Here is a 25994-nt window from a genome sequence, read left to right as displayed (position 1 = left end):
TTTCAGACCATAACTGGTTGACCCTAAAACACCAAAAATACAATCTAAGGAATGTTGTATTAATAGTCCTCCACATCATGTTGTCACAGAGCTTTACATAGAAAAAAAACTATCTGCTGATATGGCCCACACAGTAGAAAACCAGATCTTAGGGGTCCAACTTCATCTCAAAGTTAAAGCAATGCTATAAAAGTTTCCCACCTTAAAACACCAAGCTTCAGGCTCACTTTGATGGCACACTGACATGCAATATACACATCCATCCATCCATCCATCCATCCATCCATCTGTCCATCCATCCATCCATCCATCCATCCATCCATCCATCCATCCATCCATCCATCCATCCATCCATCTATCCTGAGCCTGTTTCAGTAGGTGACATATGGTACAACCTGGGCAGATCTTAAGCAGTGGCTGATATCATGGATGCTAAAGAGGTCAAGTGCCATGTTACTCATGCCATGCGAAGCCCTCTTCTGGAATGACACGAGAGTGCATGTGGCATGAATATCTTAGTAGAGATCATATATGCTATGAGTTGAAAAAGCTTTGCTTTTTTTAAAAAGTCAAACTAGTACATTCTGTATGTATTAGAACAGCACCGCTCAGTAGTAAAACGGTTGAGGGGTCTGCACTGACTGAATACAGTTGGGCAAATAAGAGAGTAAATTTATTATAAAATAAGAAAAAGGCCCCCAAATTTTAATCAGCTGAAAAAGTTTATCAAGCAAGAACATGAAACTAACTTTTTGGGACATGAAGCTGGCATAAAATTATTTAAAAGAGCAAACATTTAAAACAACACAACAAAAAACTCTTCACTTGTAATATTTAATATTATTTATTGAATACTTCTAGACAATATGGTGTAAATTATATGAAATCATTTATATATTAAGCTCTTTATAATTTATTTTACACAGATTACCAGTATTTTCCCTCATCCAAAAACAACACTACGTCGTAATAACTTTACTTTCAAAACCTGTTTATTCACTACACTGCATCTGTCAATGAATGATTAATTCAAGTAAGCATTTAAAACATCAAAATAACATTTTGATCTGACAAAATGTTGCATTTTCACACATTTGTTTTCTTAACAGTCCACTGAACATCAATACTGTATGTTTTTTTTCTGAAGAACTCACCACATCACTCACCACAAAAGTATTTTATCCATTACATCTCAGTTGGTTATCTGGGTGGGAATTGAGTTTACAGTCTGAAACAACAGAATAATAATTTATGATGGCAAGCTAAACAATTGACTGAAGATTGAAAACAGCTTGAATGGCTAAGGTCAGAGAGTCAGCTGAACAAACAGCAGACAAATAAATCTCACCACCTGGTCTTTTTAGCAGCTATTCTGGACATTTTGAGCATTTTATGTTGCCTTCTTCAACACACTCTGTTATATTTTTACAGAGTTCCTTCGTGGTGATATTATTTTTCCACAGTAAATACAATGTTTTAAAATGAACATCTTCTTTTCAGGACAGATGAAAGATGAGAACAGTTGGCAGCTGTTCCAGTAATGGATCAACCCAGTCCTCATCCTTTCATACAGCTGACTGGGTCTCGCTGCACACATAAATGTTGCTGGGTCTCACTCTTCTGTGACTCCTGCCTGGTACTCGGGGACACAGTCTGCAGCTTTTAGGGATGAACTCCTGACAGGCTTCCCTGAACTTTCGGATCCTCCAACAGTAGATGACAGGGTTGAACACTGTCTTCAGGTAGCTCAGCCACAGAGCTCCTGTGCTTATTGGGTAGAAGACGGAGCTGTAGTAGAACTCGCGGCTGAAGACAGCCAGCAAGCTGACCACTGTGTGAGGCAACCAGCACACCGAGAAGCCAACAAAGAGGATAAGTATAGTAGTGAAGGCTCGGGTTTTAAAGCTCATGTCCACCTTGATCTGAGGTGGCCGCTGCAGCCCAGTAAGTCTCATTTTGCTGACTTGGTTGAGGGCTGGCAGGCAGGAATGCTCGCTGGTGTGGTTGTGGATGCGCAGGGTGTTGCGGCGCACTGTGTTGAGGATGCACATGTAAGAGTACAGCATGACAGCAAATGGTACAAAGAATACCGCCACAGCCAAAAGCACTGTGTATCCACGGTCTGCAAGGGACTCACTGTAACCCAGAACACATTGTGGTGCCCAGGCACCACCAATACCTGCTGCACCTGTCCTCCATCCAACTACAGACGGCAGGGAAACACACAGGCTCAACACCCATGAACCTGCTATCAACAGTTTTGCTCTGTGTGGTGTCAGCTTGTCTTGACGTTGCACAATGATTAGAAAACGGTCTACACTGATTATTAGGAGAATGGACACCCCCTCCAGGACAAACAGCCAATACAGCATGATGGAGGCTCGGCAGAACCCGCTCCCAAAGTTCCAGTCAGCTGTGGCCACAGTGACAGCAGTGAAGGGCATGCAGAGCAGAGAGAGCATGATGTCAGAAAAGGCCAACGTGGCAAGGAGGAGATTGATAGCAGAGCGCATGGCAGGTTTCTGGTAAACAATCAAACACACGATTGCATTGCCAAGGAAACCGATAGTAATCATGAAGATCATTATGGCTGCCAGGGTCACACGCAGAGTGACTGATATGAGAGGAGTGGCAGCTTCTGATGGGAGGCTTTCTGCTGCTTCCTCTACATCTGGCTCTGGGAAGTCACACTCCTCCAGCAGGCTTTCATTACAAAAAGCCATAGCAGCTTGTATTAAGGGATATCAGCCCAGAAGAAGGTGAACATATTTGACTATTGTGCTGAACACGTCTAGATGTTTGCCAGCAGCTGGTGATTCATGGCGATACCTGAGACAGAAACACAAGAAAATCCAAATCAGATATTTTGTAAAACTGAGTGACCAACAAATAATCTAATTTTTAAAACATGAATTCATACCTGACAAGGTGAATGCTCAAAGACTCTTAAGGATATGGATCGGAATTATAGTCTCTAAATAAGCTGTGATGCATATGCTATACTCATTGAAAGTGTCTGATGTAGATGATGCTACTGTTTGATAGATTAGTCAATAATAATTGCACAAATGAAACAGTGAGAGGAGGAATAACATTCACATAATGCTGTGGGAGTTATATAAACCCTGGGACAAAACACTGCCTCAGAGAACAGAGATCTGTGTTGCTCACTTGGCTCAGAGCGGTTGATGATTAACAACCAAAACAGCAATACACACACACACACACACACACACACACACATATATATATATACCACGCCCAGGGTGTAGCCAGCTTTTAACTTAGCTTAGTCTTCTTTAATACTTCAGATGATGATGCAACCTTGGTAAAACAATCTGTTGCTATGGTTTTCACTTCCTGCTTCTGAAAAGTCAGCTGATGTTAAAGTGTTAATCTCAAGTGTAAACAAGCCTTTGAGGCCACTGTAGCATTGAAGGGTCAAATGTTGTACTGCAAGGTGGACAATGAAGACACTAAAAACATTCCTGATGCTCTTTGTTTGGTGTGTTATATAGAATATATTATACAGAATGATCTAAGATGTTTTTCCACTGTATTTTAACCTATCATAAATGTAGGTTTGCCAAATAAGAAAAAAAGAAAGTTAATGAAAGTCAGCACAAAGGTGAATGTGAATCAGCTCAACGGAATTAAGCTACTGCAAACTTTCTAACTCGTTTGATGAAAGATGTTTAAGGTCTCAGTTATTCTGCTGTCCTGAGTCACTTATCTGAGTCCACTGATCTAAGTCAAGTTAATTCAGCAAATGCTGGTTCACAAAAACAAGTAAAAGGACCTCATTTTTTCCGTGACTGTAGACACATTCTAACACAAAACCCCTTTTAAGCCTCTGCATAGTGATGCTGACTGTTGCCATGGTAACAAGGTCACCAGTTACATGGCAACAAGCAGACCGTACCCTCATCCACGGTACAAAACATCCTTTTTATCACAATTTTTATTTGTTTATTTATTTTTTTAATTGATTATTAATATATATTTTTTGTGACAGCTGCAGTTCATGACTAGGCTCCCTTTAGGAGAATCACTGTCGCACGTGTGACAACCAGATAAGTATCGCTGTTTCCAGATGTTATTTCAGGTCCCAATTTTCAGGTGTGGTCAGCAAAATGTAATAACAGGACAACGATGGAGCCAGATAAACTCCAAATAAGAATACGCGTGTGATAAGAATGGATCGAGTTAGACCTCTTCATTTCTTCGTTTTCGTGCAGATTTTTTGGACCAGTGTACAATTGTTACACCATAACCTCATTTTTCTGAGCTGATAATTCAGTGTTTGCATCCGTCGTCTCTCACACAGTTCCACAACCGAGCATGGACAGCGCGTATTCCCGTTTACACGCCAACACCTGTGTCCCTCTGTGGATCTGTGGATGCTGCTGCTTTGTGAACCTGTTCGCATCAGCCGTTTTCCTGCATCTCCACTAAGGAGTCGCAGCAGACAAAATGCTGGTCTCTTCTCTCAGCATCGACTTACAGCATAATCTAATATATGGTTAATGATAAACACACCATAACCAAACGTACCTTGACTGTTATACCGGATTTCAGGTTTCACGAAAGTCTCTCGTCGAGGCCGTCAGCCCTATGACTGTGTCTTTGTTCCAACGCATGCCGAGGTCTTTCTAAAATATCTCACTCTGAACATTTCTCTGCCGTATCGATCGCCATCGTGCCGCCTGTGGGTGATGCTGACGCCAGAGGAGCAGGTGGTCTGTGATTTAAAGGAGCAGTTAGAGGAGAAACAAAAACAAGCATCCTTTTGGATTTAATACTTAGTAATAAAATATGTATTATCTTGCACAAATTATACATCAACAAAATGTCAAATTCGCATTTGATGTCTCTAACAGCTCATTATTGTAGATCTGTCATAAATCTGAAAATGGGAAATGAACAGAATGCACTTTTTTGTTGTTGTTATTTATGAGGATGCATGAGAAATACAGTACAAATAAATTTAGATTAAATGTAGACCAGGAGCAAGAAAATGTTTACAGGGATTTGACTTAAATGTTTAAAGAATATTAAGAATTCATACACTGTGGGCCAGAAAAGAGGGGGGAAAAAAATCACAATAAAATCAGTATAAATGAGTATTAAGGTATTAAGGTAAGCACTTTAAACGGATATCGTCCCCAAAACAATTATGAAATATTAGTTTAAATATAAATTTATGAAATTAAATTAAATGACATTAGAAAAAAATATTTACTCATTCACGCCTTGTTGTCAGGATATGCAAATATGTTTTTATATAAGCTTATATTAAGATAGTTAATTTATTTATTTTATGTTTATTTATTTTTTTCCCAGTGTTTTAACTTATTTTACGTGTTTTCTCTTTTTCAGTTTTTATGTTTAAAAAGAACCTGCATTGCTACGTTCGTCCAGAAGATGGCAGCATTTTCCACTAAACCACTGTTGGTGAAACGCTCAGTCCTTGTTTTTTTTTTTTTTTTTGTTTTTTGTTTTTTTTTTTGGTCTATATGCATTCAGACTTACAGTGCTTTTAGAGAGCATCACAGGCCAATAAAAACAATCTCAGAAACTACTTATTTCGTTTTATATATTTCATATTGGTATTTTCTTAGACTTTATATTGAAACATTTGGAGTATCACTGAGAAAATGCTAACAGATGTGCAACATGTTAGATAACTGATTCGGATGTACTCATTTTTGTCTAACAAAGCACATCTGTTATATTCATACAGACAAAGCTACATTCACATTCTTACTATGCTAACTGACATTCAATTCATGGGCATGCTTGTCTAAATTGGCATCGTGCCCATGTGCTGAACATGCCCATCAAACGAGTTCCACTCCAGCGATCCGGCACATGCATGCTTGTCACGTTCAGTGGCAGCCACACAACAAGCTTACCGGGAAGAAAATTCATTTCCCTGTCCGTTATTCCACATATGTTTGCTTTAATTTCTTCCTGATTGAGAGACTTTGGTAGCTACTCCATCAATCACCAAAAAGAAGCAGACACCGGCAAAGTGAAAATATTCCCTTCTAAACGAAAATATTCAGAGGACAGGAGAGAAACCGTACAAGACACAATACTGACTGAGTTGTGTTCAGCCAGTTACGTTACATTTAGAGAGCAAAAGTCAGATATTTTAATAAACACACACGTAATCGCAACACCTTTTTGGGCCTTTTTATTCATCCTTCCTACTACGTCTGAACCCAGGTAAGGGTAGCTTGCCTCTTGAGTTTCTGATCACAATGAAGAAGTCAAGATGTGTTAATGAGTGTTAGATGTAGTAGTTAACCAATCTCTGCTTTGTAAAAATAATTAACACCAAGCAGTGGGGAATGATAATGTGCAAACTGCAATGAAACAGTTGTAGAGTAGAAGTTTGCTTGTTAAATCATTAGTTGGATGGACACAGGTGTGTGTCTGTTATATGTGTGGCTGCACCCAAACTGTGAAACACAAACAACAAGCATTAAGGGAGGGATTATTTTTGTAGTAATTGCTTTATGTAAAGTACCTCTGAACAAGGCTTTAAGAGTAATTATGAGCAATTATATTAGAAGTTGCAATTGGAAGAAGGTAATAACGTCCTCAGCGTGAAACTGCAATCATCCCATAGCTCAGAGATGCAGGAAACAACTCTCTAATGATGAATGGAGTCAAATTTAAGCTAAACAAACCTGTCCAAGCTCACTTTGCTCCCTGACATTAAAGCTGTACTTTTATTTGAACTGAGGTGGTTCTGTTGATCGAGGGGTTGGAGCACTCTGTAACATCATCAGCATGTTCCTCCAGATCCCAGCATTGATATTCAGTGTAGACAGTGAGCACAGTGTGATGACAAAACCCTTTAAACGTCATTTTATCCCTCAATTCCAGCCTTATCTCCCATCTTTACATCGCTAAGCTTCGAGGGGATCACATAGCTTATATGATAGCTTATATATTTGGCCTCCATTTTCATCTTGCAGCTTGATGGGAATACATCATGTTGAGTCTGTCAGAGATGATGACAGTGAGCAGAGGGCACCACCTGTCATTGGTTATTGTAGCTAAGAGAATTTTGCATATAATCGTTAACTGTTTTGCACAACTTCACAGGAAATAATTAATCAGAAGTCACAAAGTGTCAACTCAGATCTCATGTATGTTGTTTTGTCCATTCAGATTTATTTTTAATGAAGAAAAGAAAACACAACAGAAGCATCACAGGCAGTTTAAATTGTACTGAAAACATGTAACACCAATTATGACTTTACGTTTGACAACATAACAAAAATCTCACCATGGTGGAAGAAATAATCCAGGAAACTATTTCACAAAACATAACAACAGAACCAAACACACAGCCCTGCTGGACACAACGGTGTCCGAGAAAAAAAAAAAAAACATTTTACAAACCACCACAGTGAAATGGAAACCACAAGACATAAAAAACCACCATTAATTTAATCCAATGGGAAATCATTTCAGAAAACATAAATTCAAAACAATAAACACACATTAGACAAAAGGTAACAACCAAACAGTTGCCTATACCCCCTCCCCCCAAAAAAAAGAAAAAAAATGAAAATATTGAAATAAGACTTTGTTGTTGGTGAAAATGTTCTGTTTCAGTTTTGTTGTGTTTATTCAATGTTGTTTTTGGTGTTGCTTTTGGGTTTTGTGTAATGTGTTATCTAAAGTGCTGTTTTTTGTGTGTGTGTGTGTCTTGACTAATGTAAAGCACTGCCGACTACTAAGCAAGGGCACATGCACAAGCAAACACGCACCTTTCACACTTCTCACTGCCTGCATGTGTGTGTCTTGATGGTGGCTGTGAGAATTATGTGTCTGCTGTCTGGGTCACTTGCATTCCATAACACAAAACGTCAACATGGACAATTCTGGAATTAAAAAGTATAACACATTAACTTCCTGGTTTTTGTTTACTCTAGCTTTGCTTACTTACTTATTGTAGCAGCAAACCTTTGACCTCCTTCACAACATCACTACAACTGTATTGTCTGTGGCTTTTCCAAGACTTGCCATTTCAGCTTGAATAACTATGTGACCAAATATTTCTAACATCAGCTCATATATGCACGCAGCTGCTCACATGTATCATTGTGTCTTGTATTTATTTCCAGCAGAGGCAAAAACAAGAAGACAAGAAAACACAGTATGTTTTTTTAGAGTCTCGTCCGGAGCTTCTCGTTGCCTATCTGCCAAACCCATCATCTATGGCAAAAGATCCGCTGCTGTCTCATGTCATTCCATCTCTCTGTCACCTTGGCAACCGCTGCTGAGGTGAACTGCCATCTGGGATAGCCGACCTCCGCTGGCTGCATTCCATGGAGCTGCAATCCACAGCCCTGCATGGCTGGACTGATATGTAGTGTATTACACATAAAAGATACACAAAGCTCAGGAACATCATGTGATAAGTTCAGGTCATCTTGATGGGTCAGCAAAGCTTTAAGAAAAACAGGATATTTAAAACTAAAAAATGACACATACTGACAGAATATTATCATAATTATATTTAATAAGAATTATTGGCATAATCAAGTTGATTTAAGGTGCATTTTATGATTGTTAACAGTGCATCTGCTAATGTCCAAAAAAAAAAAAAACCATAGTAACAATACCAGTCGTAACTTTGTTCTACTGGTTAAACGACTTGAGCTGAAGGTGTTTTAAAAAAAAGAAAACCCTGACAAATTTGAAAGAAGACATGCTTTTAGAAATCCTTTTAACTATATGACACTGTGAAGTTGTCTCTGAAAAGCCACTCCATATAATTGTTTTAATACGTGGAGCCTTGTTTTGTTGTATAAAATGCATTAAAACAAAAAGAAATATTCAATATTTTACAGAAGAAAGCATGAAATGAAATAATAATGATTAAAATTAAACTTTGTGTGTGTATACCTGTGTTTGTGCATGTGTGTAGAACATTAAAATGATAGTAACCTAATGTCTTGACACAATTTTTGTCAGATTTATTAAATAACTAGTCTTCAAAAAATAATTACAATGGAAAAAAATAAATAGTCCAAATCATCACATAAGAATACACAACAGACCTGTACATCAACTTGGGGGAATGTTTTTTTTTTTTTTTTTTTTTTTTTTTTTCCTAGGGGGGGTTATGAACGGAAGTACAGTATTGGAATATTTGTAAATCACTTGTTGACCATTCAATTAAGTCACAGCTTACTGCCACACAACACAAAACATGAGAAACACCTCAGAAGGAATATAAAATATTGCTGCTTATTAAAAAACAACTTAATGTTGAAAATAACTTCCATTTGAGCTTCAGCCCAGTCTAACATGAGAGATGTTAAATTCTGCAGCATTACAAGGGAACTGTCATTTCTACAGTACAGAGATAAAGTGAACGTTTTTCTGCTTGAACAACTGGACTTTGTAATCTCTGAAAAATTCTTACTTTGTTTCTAATGTTTTGTCATCTTTTGATGAACAAGCAGTTTCTTTAAAATATTTTATTTTTGTGCAGACTGAAGTTGATTTTAAATACACTGCGTCCCAGAAGCTGCCATTACGCAGATAAATATCTAAGGATGCGTAACTTTTGTCCGGTTTTGAAATGAACCCACAATAAATAACATTTTAATGGATGGATGGGAATTTGACAAAGAAAAGAAATATCCAGATAATCTAGATTTCTTTTTAAAGGAATAAGAAAAAACAACACCTTTATGTTCTTCAGATTTTCCTAGCAGTTTTTTTCACGTGTCGCTGTACATCCTCTTGCACTCTATGGAGGGAGACGGCGTGTCAGGTCCCATGCTGCCCACCTGCGAATATGCGTCCTCCGGGGTGCGCGGAAGTCCAGGCGGCGTCATGCGCTTCTCTTTCTGCCTGCGGTTGCAGAACCAAACCCTGACTACCTCCTTTTCCAGTTGCAAAGTGTCAGCCAGAGAGTTGATCTCCTGTGCAGAGGGTTTGGGACACTTAAGAAAGTGACTCTCCAAGGCACCTTTTACGCTCACTTCGATGGATGTGCGCTTTTTCCTCTTCCTGCCCTGGGTGGCGATCTTATCGATGCTGGTCGGGCTTCCGGTCGTGGAATCGGCCTCTTCCAACCATTTGTTGAGCAGAGGTTTCAGCTTGCACATGTTCTTAAAGCTCAACTGGAGCGCTTCAAACCTGCAGATGGTGGTCTGTGAGAACACGTTGCCGTACAGGGTGCCTAAAGCTAAGCCCACATCTGCCTGGGTGAAACCAAGCTTGATCCGCCGCTGTTTAAACTGTTTGGCAAAATGCTCCAAATCATCAGATGTCGGGGTATCCTCGTCCGAATGCGACTCGTGACCCACCCCGTGATGTTGGTGATGGTGCGTGTGGTGATTGTGGTGGTGGTGGTGATGATGATGGTTGTCGTGATCCAGCTCAGGGGACTCCCCGCGCACCAGCCCCGAGTGTATGAGGCTTTGCCCGGTGTGTGAGCTCAGCATGCCGTTGACTGTAAATCCTCCGGGATGGGAATAAATGAGGGACTGTTGCTGCTGTTGCTGCTGTCCCTCCGTGATGCTGATGTGCGCTGAGGAGGTGCCTACCCAACTTCCCGGGTGGGTTTGATGGGGTCCCAGATGTGGGGACCTGTGGTGCAGAGTTGAGCCCGAGTGAAGGTCATCCCTGCTGGTGTTTCTCTTCACCTCCTGCGGCTGGGAACTTGGGGACCACGGAGAGCCGGCCTCTGCTGCAGCCGCTGCGGCCGCAGCCGCTGCGGCTGCTGCATGAGGCAACGATGTCACCCACTGGTGGGCATGGCTTAGCATGTGTCCCCCGTTGCTTGCAACCATGGCTCCATGCATAAAGTCACTCTGCACCATCTTAACCGAAGGATCCCCTCTGTATCCACCAGACACCGTGGTTACGGCTGTGCTGCCAGGCTGCATGCCACCACCTCTTCGATCAGAATGAACGACCGGGCTGGATAAAATCCTGCTGCTGGCTAGATAAGGACTTGAGGTGGCGGCTGCCATCCCCCAAAGCATATATTTTGAGATGTTTCTCTCCCTGTGTTTAACTTAATTCCAGCCTTGCTCTAATCCATTAAAAGATTCTGTCAGTTTTAAGGTGAGCTCAATGTTTACCCAGTTAAAAAAGTGCCTAATCTATCCATAGAGGCGTAGAATAATTGTAGAGCAAGAGTAGCTTGTTAAAATCTGCGCAGTAAAGAACACTTCTTTGCGCATTTCAGTTCCACAAAATGATAGTTTCAGAACTTTTTCTCTGTCCCGGGAGCTCCGTGCGTAATCCACTTAAGAGATGGAGAGAAAGAAAAAACAAAAGAAACACCTCATTTAATCCATGCCAAACTGTGGAGCTGTTTGGTCGATTACTATTGCTACTTTCTTCTCAGATTGCAACGTCTTCAAGAAAATTTAATGGCTTAGACTGAACATATATAAGTCTGCGATTCACTCACTTGTTCCGATGACTACAGCTGCTCAACACAGAGCGTCTTCTACAGAGCGAAGGAGACAAGCGTGAGTTTACGTTGTGCCAAAGCTACGTTTTCCTCTCCCATCTCCGTCCAATTACAAGAGATGGACTCTCCAGAGCTCCTGCTGATTGGATGCACAGACGGAGACCACTTAGTGCGTCTCACAGTTGGCGCACAGTTCTTGCTGCGGGTGAAAAAGCAACAATTTGCTGTAAAATAAAATCAAGAAACTAAAAGATTTGAGACAGAATAACAAGTGTGTTAAATAATGCGCAAAGTGATCTATGTGGAGAGAAGATAAGAAATCCAAACTATATTCCCCCCTATACTACTTCTACTACTACTACTACTACTACTATTATTATTATTATTATTATTATTATCATTATTATTATTATTATTATTATTATTATTATTTTATGTAAAGGAGATATCTAAATAATAATAAAAATAATATCTAAATGCAGTGGCACTAATTTGTGTTGTTTGGTGTTTTATCCCATTTATGTACAGAAAGTCAGGGCAGATAAGGCTCGAATCAAGGCTACTCAGCTCGGCTTTGGGTACACCAGGGGTTTGAACGCCTCTTGCATCTTAATTGGACCCCCTTTTCACAAGGAAATAGAGGCCACAGTGGCGTGACGCGCGCACTGGAGAGCCATACAGAAAAAAAAAAAAAGCAGTTTGATTTTTCCGTCCTACAAACAGAAACTGCTGGGACATTTCCACACTTGCTCAGTTTATGGATGAACCGTTAAATAAACGTGTTGTGGGGAATTTTCTACTGCGTTGCTTCACTTTTTACGGCCCTAAAGAGAGTGAAAGGCATCGACTGAGACACACGAAGTTCTGTGTGTTGAGGAGACGGCCAGGTGCGGCCCAGTCAACTTCTAATTTATGTTTTTCAGCGGATTTATCTTGGATCTTACCCAGAAGGTAAAAGATAAATAGATTCAATTCCTCATTCCCCAAGTGAGACCATTAACACAGCATTTAAATTAACTTTGCCATCATTATGGTTAGTAATCATGTTACAAATTGACTTTAGTCTGATTTAATTATGGGATATGAATGAAAATAATGTAGCTAGAGAAACACTGCCATATGTCACATAAGCACATATGTCATATTTTGCTTATGGAGCTCTAAAACGTAAATATCACTTTAAACTCACTTTTTTTTTATAAATTTTCTTTAACATTTCTTAATGCTTGGTAAGATCCCTCCAAGGGCAGAGAAGACATGACAACATATTCAGGTGACTTACTCTTAAGATGAAGCGGATGCAGATCACATGATAATTAGTACAATTAAATAATTTCAAGACAGTGCATGTAAATGTCTATCAGCTGCTTTAAACTTTTAATTTATGCATGGCGTTGAAAGATGCACAATTTTTACATTCAGGAATAATAAAGCCACCACTTCATGGTAATAACCATTTTATCAAGAGTTAATGTGATGGAACTTATGGCTTTAGCCACAGTTGTTAAATTGTAAACAGGGTCTAAAAGACTAGTTTTGTAAGCAAAATGGAAACAATATAGCATGTTAACATAGTCTTACAATGTCCTTCAGACAACTTCTTTCTTTGACAGTGTGGAACACTTTTCCACGTGTAAAACAGTCATTAACAAAGATTCCTCACAATAATCCAAGTCATCATTAGAGAATGTTAAACTGTTATGACCCAGAAACTATACAATAACCCTGTCAAACTGTTCCTTGCCATGGTCAACCCATCAAACATTTTGTTCATTAGCTAAAATTGATTTTTTTGAAGTTATGCCTTTATTTCCAAAAAATTTCAACACACAGATCAATACCTGTACACTCAACTCCAAAACTCTCACTTCCAGTTCAAAACCAAACTCTCCCCTCCAACCATCACACAAAAATACAAAATTATTGTACACACTGGTAAGATCAGTTTAAGATAATTATGTAAAAACCTGTAAAGAATAATGCTGTTCATGGTTCTGCCTAAGTTCCAGAGACATATAGCCTATACAATGAACACAATTCAGTACACAATAAATGTTTACAATATTACATATATATCCCATAATGAGCAACACAAAAAAAAATAAAGAAATAAAAAATAAAATAAAATACTGTAAAATATACAGGAAATAGAATAAAATGAAAATGAATCCCATCATTGGTCTGGCTCTTGTTTCCTTTGACTTTCCCCCTTTTCCTTTTTTTTGGACCGGTCTGCTTCCCTGTCATCTTTATCTATAAGGTTCCAAAGCTAAGAAGACTGACCAAAAGCCCTTTTATCTATCAACTGAAGGTTGTGATATATGTCTGAATAAGTAGGACTTATAACAGTTCCAACTGTGTGCTGATTTGGTTTAAATTTTGCTGACTTGAGGGAACATTTCTGACTGCTACCGCTTTCTAAGTGAGTACCTGGTGCAGGCAAGATATGAAGGGCTTTGTGTGAAGAGTTTTGCACTAAACAGTTGAACAAATTTAAATCATCTGTCAAAACAGGGTTTATAGTTGCATTTTGGTAGATGGCATAATGGTTTTGATTGTTTTATCTATAATTAGAGCATTATTATTATTATTATTATTATTGTTATTGTTGTTGTTGTTGTTGTTGTTATTATTATTATTATTATTATTATTATTATTATCTAATATAATATGATATAACATAATGACAAGGTCAGAAATGAATTAAAATTAATGAATAAAAAATATGTTTCAGGAAAAAAAGTTAAAGTTAAAATCCCACATCACTACAAAAACTTATGAAACTACATTCCTACATCTAATTATGAATTAATTATTAATTGCACAGCTTTTAAACCCTGTTTTATTACGGATTGGTGTTTAGTACAACAGCTAAACATCCAGAGAAGCTGCACTAAAGAACTGCAGTGTTACACATGTTTGAAGCCTACCAGCATAATGTGGAGAAAACCAGACGAGTCAGGGAAGGCAGTAATGTTTTTCATGTGTTGTGCTGCCTGGTCACAGCACTGGGTCGTCTATTTGTTATTCATGAAGGAAGCTGGGTGAAGAGGCCTTCTTATGATGCACATTTTTTCTCGCTGTTCCCCTTCACCCTCTCCATGGAGCTGCTTGACAACTAAGAATATAATCTGTTTTAGTTGCAGCAAATGCGGCAATTAATCCAGCATAATGAGCATGACACCGTCAGCTAATTGACATTATTGTTTCTCTAAGATAAATCTTAAATCATTTACAGAGACTCTCTCTGTGTCTTTCTGTTTCCCTCCTCTCGCCCTCTTTTGAGTCTTCATTATGCAGATCGGCCATTTCTGTCCCCGGGCTATTTTCTTTGGTAGACTTTTGAAATATGTTAATGCTTCCAACAAAAACTTGCTAAAGAGAAAAGGAAAAGCCTTCATCTGGGCTCCAGGAGTTTTCCATTGAAGGAAACAGATGATTTTTTTTTTTTTTTTTTTTTTGCTCTTGTTTTTGTTTGGTTTGCTTTATCAGTCAAAGGTCTCTCTAATTAAATTAGAGAGAAGCACTAGCAATACAAAAATACATTTTTCAAGGATGACAGTGGTGTCACTTTTATCAGCATAATTATCACGTTTATTGATATTTTCTGAGGAGACTATGAAAAATGTTCCTATTCATGGAATTTGTTTTGTTATCAGGTAATATACACTTTAAATATTATTTCACTGATTGATTGGGTATGTATGTGAGTGTAAGTATAATGCAACAGCTATAAATTGTTGCCTTTCTCTGCTGTGAGCCACTCAATGTGGTATTTATTTAATGAACTGTCTGTCGACACTGAAAACATTACTGAGAGAACAGAACCCAAGTTCATGTGAGCACTCTTTATATTCCACCTCTTCAGTGTCATCCTGTGGTTCTGATCATGAGTGTGTTTGACCTTCAGCTCTGCCTGAGCCAGAGAGATCCTTCACAGCATGAGTCCCTACCCACAACCCCCTGCTGTGTGTTTAAATCAGAAGCAGAGGCAGCCTCGGAAAAAGAGAAAGACTACGAAAGACAAAGTGTGGGAGTGTAGGGTGCATAGAGAATAAAAAGTGGAGGATATAGTAGGGGAAATGATCAAAGTACACTCATCTTTAAACTCCTCATTCAAGAGAATGAAAAACACGAGACAAACATGGCAAATCGGACTCAAGTTAAAGGAAGGAAGCTTTTTTTATTATTATTTTTTTTTTTGCATTTGTTTTAATGCACTGTTATGTGATGTTTTAAACCATGCTTAAATGTAGTTCATAATGGTTGGAAAGTTTGCTGGGACATTTTTCTAATGATGTGGTTGGATCATTCTTAGCAGAGGGAAGCAAAAAAAGCTAAGACAAGAAGTCGTGTTTACAGCACTGAAACAAGTGTCAGCTACAAACCCCTGCTGAGGCATAAATGATGACACCCAATGGACAGACATGCTGGTTAAACGCTGTTGTGGGCTTGCTCATTATGTATGAATGAGGGGTAGTTAATGTGCGAAAATTATATTCATTAGTCCCATCGGATAATTTGAAAGAGGCCAAAGAGACGAGGAGGCAGAGAGAAAATACAGCAGGAAAGTGGTACTAAGACATCACTTATTTCTCTATTTCCGTGCATGTTTTTTGTGTGTACCCAGGTGTTTGCAGGTGCTCAGGGAGGCTGAAATCAGCCTCTTTCTAAGTGTCTGTTTGCATTAACATAATGGTGAGAGGTGTTCCTAGAATGATAGCACTGAAGTCTATGATTAATGTTTATGCTAAACTAAACATGGAGAAAAGAGCAACATCTGGCCATCACAGAGGAAAAACAGAGGAAATTGAGAAAAGATGAGACTCCTGGGCTCAGAGCATTCAGATAAAGTCACGACCTAAATGAAAAATATAGTACTTATACTGCTTTAGGTAAAACAGAAAAGTAAAATAGATTAAAGGGAAGATGGCTTTTGGTTTCTGATTCCATTTTAGGTTTTAGCTAAGCTAGTTAGCGGAAATAAAAATAAGAGGTTAACTGAATTTGTGGTTGTTTTTGTGTTTTCTTAAACTTGCATCTAGCTTTATCCAAGTTCTGTCTCTAAATTTTCCTTGCTGAATACAACTGCAAACAGCATGACGAGAAATTTAGTCAGGAAATACCTCCAGCTCTGCAGCTTGCGGCTACAGACAACTGTAGCCCTGTACCCAGGCCCATTCACGAGCCAAGTCAAACAGCCGGTGTCCCTGAAGGCCTGGCCTGGCTGAGTCTGGCTGGCCCTGTGCCTTTCATGAATGGAGCGATCACTCTCTGAAGCTCCCACCAAGGTCCATGTGGTTATAAAGGCTCTCTGTAGTTAAGATGATTCCTCAGGTGGGTTTGGAGGAAAAGAAGGAAGTATCACATAGTGAAATATTGAGTGACTGATACAAACAGAAGAATGATTTGGCATTTTGTTAACTCATGGATAGTACATAGTAAGTATTAAAGTGAATTTTATTAATCTTATCCAATTATAGATGATTGCATTGATGATGATAACATGACAGTCTAGTGTCTCCTATTATCAGGAAAAGATTGCAAATATGCAACAATGTATTGGTCAGTATTTTTATTATAAACACAAGGTTGAGAGCTAATAAAGTTAGAAAAATTAAAGATATAACATCAGATCCTATGCCTCTTGTGTGGTACTGGGGCGGCAGTGGCTCAGGCGGTAGAGCAGCTCGTCCAATGATCAGAAGGTCGGCGGTTCGATTCCCGCTCCCGCAGTCATCTGTCGTTGTGTCCTTGGGCAAGACACTTAACCCTCCTTGCCTCCAGTGTTGACATCGCTGGTGTATGAATGTGTGGATGAATGTTCAGTGATGGTTGGAGAGGCCGTAGGCGCAGACTGGCAGCCACGTTTCCGTCAGCTTGCCCCAGGGCAGCTGTGGCTACGCACGTAGCTTACCATCACCAGATATGAGTGAGGAGTGGATGAATAATAGATTCACAATGTAAAGCGCTTTGGGTGCCTTGAAAAGCGCTATATAAATCTAATCCATTATTATTATTATTATTATTACTGTACCTAAAATATCATGGATCAAGTGTCAGTGGCAATATGCTTTATAGACTAATTCGGAGGCCGTTTTGTGCAGTGGGCCATCTTGTGGTGCCAACATTACTAAGGTGACAATCCTAATTGCTTTGTATCTCCTGACATCTACAACAGCATGAATATCTGGAACCGACAGTGTTAGACGGTGGTCTACATGTACGGATAAGCGTTTCTTATCTGCAGACCAAAAGTTTAAAGCTTTCCACTGCTCTTCAAACAGCCAAGAAATGCTCAAGTCCTTCCAGATTTCTTCGACCTTTTTAAGAAAATAGTCTGATTTTCATCTGTGCTGTTGTGACATGCACAAAAATACCACCTCAGAATGGCGGAGGGCCTACTCTTGGTGTTTGCCCGGATAAGTCTATAGTTTATCCTTATCTTCTTTGTTTTAAGTTCACTTTACTTATTATATTTTTACTCAAAAGGTCAATTTGTGCCTCAGTTTTTGCTAATGATTATTAAGCTGTTCACAGACCACTTTTATGTCTTGGAGTCACAGTTGCAGCACTTTGAAAATGTTTAGTTCCTCATCTTGATAACAAATTTTCCAACTTCCCATGTATTATATATAATATATCAACATATAGCATTTATTAACATCTCAAAGGATTTTAAAATCTATTGATCTTTGTTTTATTCTTTTTGTCAAAGAATTCATCACAATGACGACCGAACAAACTAAATACAAGTAGATATTTTTGGTGAAAATGAAAAAATTAAGAAGTAGGTATTAAATTATTATTTCTTGGTCAATCTATTATCTCTAAGATAAAGATAAAGAAATTTGATTACAAAGAAGTAAAGAAATATCAACATTTCATATTCAATATCGCTAGAGGAGATATTTTTTCTGTTTTATGAGAGAGAAGGCAGAACTCCCGTTCAAAAGTTATGGATGTGTTGAACCAACAGCTTCTGTCCATTTTCATCCTTGATGATGCATTTTACACGTATAGTCAGTAAGCACTGATTTAAGCAGTTCTTTCCTCTGCTCTGAGCCCAGAAGTAAAGATTCATAGCTTTTTTGGCAGTGGCAGACCCAGACTTGCTGTAGACAAATCTAGATGCCAAGACTTTCAAACCACACACACACACACACACACACACACACACACACACACACACACACACACACACACACACACACACACAAAAAAAAAAAAAACCCTTCACATGTACTCACAAGCAGCCAGGGGAAATCAGTGTCAAATGAGGGGTGCAACATGAACCTATGAGAGAGCTTTGTTGATTATAATGTTTGACTTCTTACTCTTGAGCTCAGGTCCTGCAGATCCAGCAGCTCACCTTATGCCATCAAACTGGCCCCCAGTTGCTCTCAGTGCACGGACAGGATCAGAGACGACCTTGGCATGCATGCAACAAAAACACAGCCCACTTCAGCGCATGTCTTTGATGTACATTATCAAAGACCTTTCTCCTCCTCTCCTCCCTGGACCAAAGGCTACTATTGTTTTTGTTGTTGTTATTGATATTGTTTTCCACCCTTATAACACAAAGCAGTCTGACCATGACTCTGATGCAAATGTGGAGGTGGAGAGGGTGTTTTAATGAGCTGCTGCATAGATCAGAGGGGCTCAAGGGGGGCTACAGAGCGGGAATAGGTAGCACTGAACATCAAAACACAGCTAGTGCTCCAGCTTCTGCTTTTCACCAGCCATGACCTTTGAGTGCAATTTAGAGATGTTACACTGATATTATGACAGAATAAACTATTCTGAACTAAAAACTAACTGAGGGTGTTAAACAGAAGATTTATAAAAAAAAAAAAAAGTGGATAATTTGTTTCTGTTCAAATTATTATCTGTCATTTATTGAAGGTTTTCAATCTCTAGCCAAGCAAATCTGTTGCAATCTTTTGAAAAGCTGCAAAAAAGTCATATGACTCAGACACTGATTGCTCTGCAGTGAGTAAACTAGGCTGATTGGTGTCACCAGGGTGTGTCAGTAAAGATTTGTGCGTAGTTTTAATTCAGTAGTACAAGTGGTTGTCCAAACTAGACACAGGAACAGAAAAAAAAATAACTGCAGAGAAAATCCAAGAGGAAAATGAAGAGTTATTTTTTCTTGTAAGACACATAATTGCTTGTAAGACATCATTTTAATCTTTGCCAAGTTAGACACAATTCACAAAGATTTTTCCAGCAATCTATCCTTTGTCCATAACTGCTTATTCCAATGCAAGGTCGTGGTAAAGCTCTTTCCATTCCATCTAATTTGCATGAAAGTTCACACACACAAAAAAAAAAAAAAGAACTGAAGTGAGTCTCTATAACTTTTTTTTGTGCAGCTTTGGAAGATTTTGTATTTTATTATTTATCTTTTCCATTCATCATGTTTTATTAACATTTTTTGCCTCTTTTTTTCCTTTTCGGCTGTTCACTACTGTCTCCATTTTACCCTATGAATCCCTTTCTTTTACACAAACTAACTTCACCTCCTCCTTCATTATATCCTTATTTTTTCTCTTTGGTCTTTCTCCAGACCTATGGTCTGGTTGTCCCGACCTCAGCCTAAAGAAATTAAAAGAGGAAATGAGACAACACAAGGGACTCAAAGACTGCTTGAACTGAGAATTTAAGAACAGAAATCTAACAAGAACTGAACCCAAGACAGAACTATAACCCACAGATTATAACAGGAGCTAGTTATGAGACCTGTGCTTCTGTTACAAACTTTTAAATACATTTTGTGAGCTTAAACCATGCTGACCTAAGGTTTTGTTAAAAAAAAAAAAAAAAAAAAAAGAAAGCCATCTGAAACCTGAAGGCTTTGTGAAATTTAAACCCATCCAATAAAACATTTAAGTTCTCAGCCTGTGACTTTAGCAGATCTTGAAAATCTTACATTGTGTTGCAAAGGAGGGACAATAGGACAAGGGTGGCATTAGTTGCATTTACACTGGAAAAATTCCCCTATGTAAATGGAATCAAAAAAAGTTCCACAAAAACACTTTAAAACAAGTTACTTTATCGTTTTCCTAAGAAAACAAAAAAAAAATTGGCTTATTTAAAAGATTCTTCAAAACAAACATGAATAGAAATTAAAGTACAGTACAAATATCAGCCGGTTTTTGTATGAGACCTGAAGATGACAGTTTCGGTGCTGTGCAGCAAAACATCTCACAAACATCAAAATCTGGAGCATTGCGATACCTAGAACAACTAAAGCGCCCAGTGAATAATTGTATTTTGATATTTAAGAAAATATAATGACAATTAGAATTATGCAAAAGTTTCAGTCTTTCTTTGTTGCAAGATTTGCAGCAAATTTAGTTCTTATATTCACTAATTTAATAAATTGGATACATAATTAAAGCTTTTCTAAACTTATAACACACCTGTAGGTTTTATTGAGTAACATTCATCGCTCCACGATTACATGATGTTCTTTTTAATTTGGAATTAATTATTCAGAATTAAATAATTAGGAATTAAAGTATTCTCCTTCACATTTACATGGAAATAGTAATTGAGAACTGAGGTTTTAAATGGAAAACACGTTTAATTCGACTGGGTTGGGAAGGGTTCTGATTGGACAGGTGGCAGATGTGATGTAATTATCCATCCATTTTCTGCCGCTTATCCGGAGTCGGGTCGCGGGGGCAGGTGCCTAAGCAGGGAAACCCAGACTTCCATCTCCCCGGCCACATTCACCAGCTCATCCGGAGGGATCTCGAAGCGTTCCCAGGCCAGCGAAGAGATGTAGTCCATCCAGCGCATCCTAGGTCTTCCTCGGGGCCTCTTTCCGGTGGGACGTGCCCGGAACACCTCACCAGGGAGGCGTCCAGGAGGCATCCTAACCAGATGCCCGAGCCACCTTATCTGGCTCCTCTCGATGTGGAGGAGCAGTGGCTTTATTCTGAGCCCCTCCCGGATCACCAAGCTTCTCACCCTATCTCTAAGGGAGAGCCTGGCCACCCTGCGGAGAAAACTCATTTCGGCCACTTGTACTTGTGATTTTGTTCTTTTGGTCACTACCCACAGCTCATGACCATGGGTGAGGGTGGGAACGTAGATCGACCGGCAAATCGAGAGCTTTGCCTTTTGGCTCAGCCCCTTCTTCACCACGACAGACCGATGCAGAGTCCGCATCACTGCAGACACCGCACTGATCTGCCTGTCGATCTCCCGCTCCATCCTTCCCTCACTCGTGAACAAGACCCCGAGATACCTGAACTTCTCCACTTGGGGCAGGACCCTATTGCAGACCCGGAGAGAGCACTCCACCCTTTTCCAGCTGAGGACCATGGTCTCAGACTTGGAGGTGCTGATTCTCATCCCAGCCACTTCACACTCGGCTGCGAATCGCTCCAGTGAGAGTGGAAGACCATGGCCCGATAAAGCCAACAGAACCACATCATCCGCAAAGAGCAGAGACCCAATCCTGAGGCCACCGAACCGGATCCCCTGAACATCTCGGCTGCACATAGAAATTCTGTCCATAAAAGTTATGAACAGAATCGGTGACAAAGGGCAGCCTTGGCGGAGTCCAACCTGCACTGGAAACAATTCTGATTTACTGCCAGCAATGCGGACCGAGCTCTGACACCGGTCGTCCACAAAGCACATGTAGATTGGTTGGGCAAACTCCCATGCCCCCTCAAAGACCCTGAGGGTGTAGAGCTGGTCCACTGTTCCAAGACCGGGACGAAAACCACACTGCTTCCCTAGAGCTAGCTTTTGCAGCCGAGGATCAGACCGCCAGAGTCACACTGCACCCAACCCCTATGGCCCCTCCTGCAGGTGGTGAGCCCACTGGAGGGGAGGCCCATGTCACCCTTTCGGGCTGAGCCCGACCGGGCCCCATGGGCAAAGGCCCGGCCACCAGGCACTCACCTCCGTGCCCCACCTCCAGGCCTGGCTCCAGAGGGGGACCCCGGTGACCCACGTCCGCGCAAGGGAAACCTTGGTCCTTGCTTTCTCATCATCATAGGGGTGATATGAGCCGCACTTCGTCTGGTCCCTCCCCTAGACACCTGTTTGCCATGGGTGACCCTACCAGGGACATGAGCCCCCAACAACATAGCCGCTAGGATCATCAGGACGCACAAACTCCTCCACCAAGAGAAGGTGGCAGCTCAGGGAGGAGTGTGTGATGTATTTATGTCTACCAAAAGTAAACAAACTCTAGTTCCTGTTTCTTTTTGTTTAGTCTACAACATGGAAGACCACATAATAAGAACCATTTTCACTCTGATTTTGATCATAGTTTTGAAGCTGCAGCTTGACACTAACATTCTACTTCACTTTGGTCAGCTGAGGAGGAGAAGGGAGATAGAGTACTGTACCGTCATCACGACAAGACAAGGTAACGAACATATGCAGAACAACGAATAATTTAAAGTGGGATGAACTTATGCATGATTAAGGAATTGTTCAACTTGGATTTAAAATCAGAATAAACCAGCCACATTTTCAAATCATATTGAAATTTCCCTCTGGGACAAATAAAGTATTTTTCTTTTCATTTCAAATCATGTGGCTAGAATAAAGGATGGATCCATTTAGACTACTTATCATTTTCAAAACTCCTTTTTTTTATTTTCCCATCTCAGCCAGGATGTAACCTGGTGTAATTGATCAGCCTCATTGCTGTTATTGATCACACAGAACTGTCACTGAAGCTCCAGCCCCAAACCAAAATTCTCCAAACTTTATAAAATATCTAAATTCTTTATAAATTATTCTCCTTATTACTATAATTAAAAGTAGCCTACTAGGGAAATATGCTCAAACAAATCGCATGCAAGTAGGTCACTATCTGCATGTGAAGTATTAAATGGCAACTGTCCATACCTTCAGCAGACATTGTTCATTACACATTTAATTCAACTTTAACTTTGAGTGCCAAAACATTCCCTGTGGAAATTAATTTCACCTGGCAGAAGTTGGGTGGCTCAGTTGCATCACTATGCCAGGGTGCAAACAGACTGTATCTGTCTCCTGTATGTCTGTGTGACACGTTTTCACTCCTTTAGCTGGATTTATACTATCGCGGCATCTGCATAGGGCTGGGATATACTTGCTGTAAACGCTATGCAGATTGCATGCAGATTTTTTTTTTTTTTTTGTTTGTTTTTTTGTTTTTTGGGGGATGGGCTAGAGCCTATCCCAGCAATTGCCAGGCAAGAGGCAGGGTACACCCTGGAAAGGTCACCAGTCTATCGCAGGGCCAACACAGAGAAACAAACCTTCACTCTCATACTCACTCCTAAAGAGAATTTAGTGACCACTGAACCTAACATGTCTTTGGATGGAGGGAGAAAGCCAGGATACCTGGAGAGAACCCACGCATACGCGGGGAGAACATGCAAACTCGTAGCACTGGTTATTTGCTTCCTGCCTCTGTTCTGCTGCTGATGCTTTGCTGCTTTGCTCTCCCCTCTGCTTGCATTTTTCTGCTGACATTCTTATTTTTCTACTCACATGGGAAATGGCTCCTGGAAATTCATAAATCACTGGGGCTGTATTTTGTGGTAGATTTAGTTGGATACTACTATGTTTTAGGACTTACAATCTTGTCAGTGTCACGTCAGCATGGCCTACAAATAGCAGAAGCCTTATCTACAGTTACTCAGGAGCTAAAACTAACTAGCTGCAAGATGCCTCCCCTCTCTACAGATGACTATTACAAACTTCTACAGAAGATCACTGTGCTGAAAACAAAGATTTAACGGCTTGAGGTGAATGCAGAATAAATGGATTGTTTAGAAATTTTACAACTTTGCCATTAAGAAAAATCAGCAGACTAGATCTTGCTAACAAACGGCTAATTAGAGCAAACATGGCTGGAAAGAAACAGGAGGACAGTGTACAAGGTAATAACTCTTTCAATGATAGTCCTCCCTGGAATGCTCTTGGTGCAAAGCAAAAGAGTAAATCATCTCACGGGGAAATGGGAAGACCAGTGACAGGCAGAGACCAGTTTGCTGAGATTAGCGACGCAACTGGCTGGCCTGCTCTGCCATCCAGACCAAGTATCTCCTCAACCCCTGTCCCTAGCAAGACACAGTCATGGCCAATTGTCAAAATGAAAACTAACAACAAGTCTCTTCAACAACCAGACATGCAACTACAGAACAGGTTTGCTCCACTGCTGCAAGATTCTGGATCTACATCTGATAATCAGGATGAAATCTCTCTACACACCAGGGTAAGACCAAAGGACAACTAAGAAAGTAGAAGGCAACAAGAAAAGCAAATGGTTGGGCTTCAAACTCTGATTGTTGGTAACTTTAGTGTGAAAGACGTGTGAAACGTGTGGAAAACGTACAAAAGTACTGTGCTTTTCCAAGGATATGGTATCAGATGTGAGAAATAAAATTACTCAAATTGTCTAAAATGTTTAGACCAGAAAAAAAGATAATAATAAAATTAAAAAAATTAAAAATAAATTATTCGGTCAATATTTTCTTTGTTTGTTAGTTTATTTTTATTAAGTGTAGTTTTTTTTAATTAGTCTGCAACATGTTATGGCACTTTTAATTTAAAAGTGCTGTAACATGTTGTTTATAAATGCCTTTAACAAATCTTTAAGAGTTGTGTTCACACGATTCATTAATAAACATTACTATCTGATGGAGCAAGGGCAACATCATCCAGCAGCAGGATTTCATTTTCAGCCTGGTCATGAAACAGAGGCGATCACCTCCTGCTCTGAATGCAGCTGGAAGCTGTTTGCTGTTTGCTGTGTGCTGTGTGCTGCTGCTGCGTGAGGACCAAGCCTCTTCTGAGAGCTGTTGGATGTGGGAGGGGCCTGTGCAGCAACCAGTCTTTATTGAGAAGAATAAACTACGTTCTTTCATGTCAGTCTCCAGCAATACCAGATAAAATTGCTAGATTTGTTGCTAGTTGCTTATTTGAAAAAAGCTGCTAGAGGGGTCTGAAAACTCACTAAATATAGCGACAAAGTCGCTAAGTTGGCAACACTGGTCTAACAATGTTGTGAAACAACAATCTGAGGTGCTGAAACTGGACTTTACTGAACTGCTGGATAGATCAGCTATCTGGATGCGCTGATATTCACCAGTGGCCCTCTCCCTTCGATCAGAGGAGTGGCGAGATTCAGCAGGCTGTTTAGTCTGAATACATGGCTGTCGTCTGCATATACCACACATCTAGTTAATTTCATAGACAATTTCGGCTTCTTCTGGGACCGCAGGCACTTTTTTTAAGACAGATGGATTCTGCCTGAACAGGTCAGGAGTGAGGCTGTTTGCCTCCAACCTGTTTTATTTTCTGAATAGACACTCTGTTCCCTCGGACAAGGACAACAGATGAGAGACAAAAACAATGTGACAAGACAGAGTCTAGAGGAAACCTTGAGAGAGAGAGAGAGAGAGAGAGAGAGAGAGAGAGAGAGAGAGAGAGAGAGAGAGAGAGAGAGAGAGAGAGAAAACACCTCAGCCCCCTTCTGAAGAAACCCCCAAAGCTTCCAACGAAA

General features: G+C 39.9%; 2 protein-coding genes across 2 annotated transcripts; both read right to left on the bottom strand.

Moving 5' to 3' along the window:
• Positions 1-1122: 1122 nt before the first annotated feature.
• gpr45 (G protein-coupled receptor 45) lies at positions 1123-4716 on the bottom strand. The gene is made up of 2 exons (XM_042001957.1): positions 4555-4716; positions 1123-2829 (listed from the first exon to the last, which is right to left on the bottom strand). The coding sequence occupies exon 2, from the start codon at positions 2721-2723 to the stop codon at positions 1566-1568; it is 1158 nt and encodes a 385-aa protein (XP_041857891.1). The 5' UTR covers positions 2724-2829; positions 4555-4716; the 3' UTR covers positions 1123-1565.
• Positions 4717-9135: 4419 nt separating this feature from the next.
• pou3f3a (POU class 3 homeobox 3a) lies at positions 9136-11492 on the bottom strand. The gene has a single exon (XM_042000835.1). It carries the CDS (start codon positions 11025-11027, stop codon positions 9756-9758), a length of 1272 nt encoding a protein of 423 aa, XP_041856769.1. The 5' UTR covers positions 11028-11492; the 3' UTR covers positions 9136-9755.
• Between the last annotated feature and the right edge of the window lie 14502 nt (positions 11493-25994).

Source organism: Melanotaenia boesemani, chromosome 12 (assembly GCF_017639745.1).
Source record: "Melanotaenia boesemani isolate fMelBoe1 chromosome 12, fMelBoe1.pri, whole genome shotgun sequence".
Classification (NCBI taxonomy): domain Eukaryota; kingdom Metazoa; phylum Chordata; class Actinopteri; order Atheriniformes; family Melanotaeniidae; genus Melanotaenia; species Melanotaenia boesemani.
Note: the sequence above shows the minus strand (reverse complement) of the source record. Positions and strands in the feature narration are given on the sequence as shown.